General features: G+C 62.4%; 1 protein-coding gene across 1 annotated transcript in view; it reads left to right on the forward strand.

Moving 5' to 3' along the window:
• Positions 1-2,498, forward strand: part of CFAP74 (cilia and flagella associated protein 74) — a 38,931-nt gene that overhangs the window by 29,139 nt on the left and 7,294 nt on the right. Inside the window, 2 exon segments of the mRNA XM_014543767.1 lie at positions 348-521; positions 1,268-1,401. Of these exon segments, the coding sequence (XP_014399253.1) occupies positions 348-521; positions 1,268-1,401 (308 nt within the window).

Genomic DNA, 2,498 nt, shown 5'->3' on the forward strand with positions numbered 1-2,498 from the left:
GTCAGCGGGGCTGGGAGCTCCCCAGGCTGCGGGCGGTCCCAGCACCCAGACCCCATGTGCCACACACTCACACACCTGCTCACACTCACACCCGCCACTGACCTCACACCCAGACCTCAGTGCGCGGGCATGCGCCTCCTCGGGACACACACACATGTGTGCACACGTGTGCACTCACTCCCGCGTCTCCCGTTGGCACCTCTGTTACAGCGGCATCCGCGTCCTTGCAGGTTGGGTGGCAGAAGAGGGGGTTCTCTGGAGGGCGAGCCGTGTCCGTGAGGGCCCCGCGGCCGCAGCGAGGCTCCTGGTGGTCCGTGACTGGCACGCGCTGGCCCTTTGCCCCTCAGGTCAAGCCCATAGAGTTCACCGTCCACGCCACCGTCACCACCTCGGACCTGGAGCTCAGCCCCCTGGAGGTGGACTTCGGCTACTGCACCATCTACGAGGCTGTCAGGACCCCGGTCAGCGTCTGCAACCTCTCCCTCCTGCCCCAGGAGTTTGGGTTCGTCGGGGTCCCCAAGGTGCGTCACGTCACGTGGGCAGGGCGGGCGTGGGGGCAGGGACTGAGTCAGGAAGCTCTGGGCACAGGTCAGGTGACTGCTGACCCAGAGTCCAAGCCGCCTCCCCCTCCCTGCCCTCCACGCCTCCCTCCCCACTGCTCTGCCCGGCTCTCTCTGCTGTCCCTCTCTCCGTCCCTCCTGCCCGTCGCTGCCTCACCCTGCCTTTCTCCATCCCTCCTCGCTCTCCTTCTCTGGCCGCTGCACACACAGACTCCAGACCCTCTGCCCTCCCTTCCTGCCAGACGAGGCCTCTCCCTGGCTGCCCGTCCTCTCCTGGAGCTGCCCCTCTGTAGACCTCACCGTCCATCACACTACACACATGTGCTCACATGCACGCAGACACTCACACGCACACTCACAGCATGTGCTCACATGCACACACTCACATACACACACAGCATGTGCTCACATGCACGCAGACATGCATATACTCACAGACATGCAGACACACATGCAGACACTTACATACACTCAGACACATGCACTCGCGTGCACACAGACACAGGTGCACTCATATGCGCTCACAGACATGCAGACACACACACACACTCACATGTGCACAGACACACACGCACGCAGCCGTGCTCGCGCACTAACATGGACACCTGCGTGCACGTCACTCTGCCGCGCCAGCCCGTGTGCCGCAGTCCCCGTGACGCGCCCGCAGACGCTGTGTGTTCTCCCTGGTGCCCGTGGTTCCTGTGCAGTTTGTGGACATCCAGCCCAACGACGGCTTCGGGACGATCCTGCCCCTGGAGACCGTGGAGCTGGACCTCATCTTCCAGCCCACGAAGGCCAAGGAGTACAACTTTGAGCTCGTCTGCAAGTCGGAGATCAACCGGTGAGTGGGGGGGGCGGGGCGGTGAGGGGGGACGAGGGGGCCGGCACTGGGCTGGCTGTGGGCTCCTCAGACCTGGCACAGATGCCTGGGGCCTTTGAGGGTAAGTGTGGGTGTGCATGTGTGGACATGTGTGTGTGGTGTGTGCCTATATGCATGTGAGTGTAGACACATGTGACTTCACATGACTGTGCATGTGCGGACATGTGCCTGAGTGTACGTGGTACATGTGTGTACATGTGTGGTGGGCATGTGTGAGTTTGTGTGCATATGTGGACGTGTGTGAGTTCGTGTGGCTGGGCATGTGTATACACGTGTGGACACGTGTGCTCATGTGTGTGGAGGTGTGCGTGTGTGTGAGAGTGTGTGAGTGCACATGTGGGCCTGACGAAGGACCTGAGTGAGAGGCAGACGACCCAGAATCCTGCGGGAGACGTGCTGCGTGTGAGCTCGTGGCGCGTGAAGAAAGGCGTTCATGGGTGAGTGGCGCCGGGGAGCACCCTGTTCCCGCGGGAGGAACGAAGCCGCACGTGAGTCACGGGGACCTGGGCCAGCGGGGGACAGCGGCCCGGCCCCTTCCTGGAGGAGAGCGTGTCCACCCAGCGCTCTGCCGTCTCCGTGCCGCTCAGCTGCCTGCGTCGAACACGAGCCGCAGGGAGGTGGAGCCGTGAGCATCAGGCCGGGGGCCGGTCACTTGCTGTGCCGTCCAGGTTCCCGAGCTGATACCCGAGGAGCAGTTTCCCTGTCGTACTTTCTCTAATGTCAGTAAACATTTAACCAAATGAGCCAGCAATTGCCTCCTTAGCACCCGTTTGACCTTGTGATTAACATGTTAACTGTCCACTAAACTGTGCCCAGAGCCTGCCACGCAGCTCAGCTGGTTAGAGCTTCTTCCCGAAACGCCGGGGGGGGGGGGGGTTCAATCCCTGGTCAGGGCACAGACCAGAACCAACCAGCGAGTCCATCGCTGAGGGAGCCACCGAGGGCTGCTTCTCTGTGTGTAAGCCTGGGGCGGGGGGCGGGGGGGGCGAGCACAGAGCCGCACAGCAGCTTCGAAGTGCATTGCAGTTAACGACAGGGACGGGGTCGTGAGCAAAGCC

Source organism: Myotis brandtii, unplaced genomic scaffold (genome assembly GCF_000412655.1).
Source record: "Myotis brandtii unplaced genomic scaffold, ASM41265v1 scaffold334, whole genome shotgun sequence".
Lineage (NCBI taxonomy): Eukaryota > Metazoa > Chordata > Mammalia > Chiroptera > Vespertilionidae > Myotis > Myotis brandtii.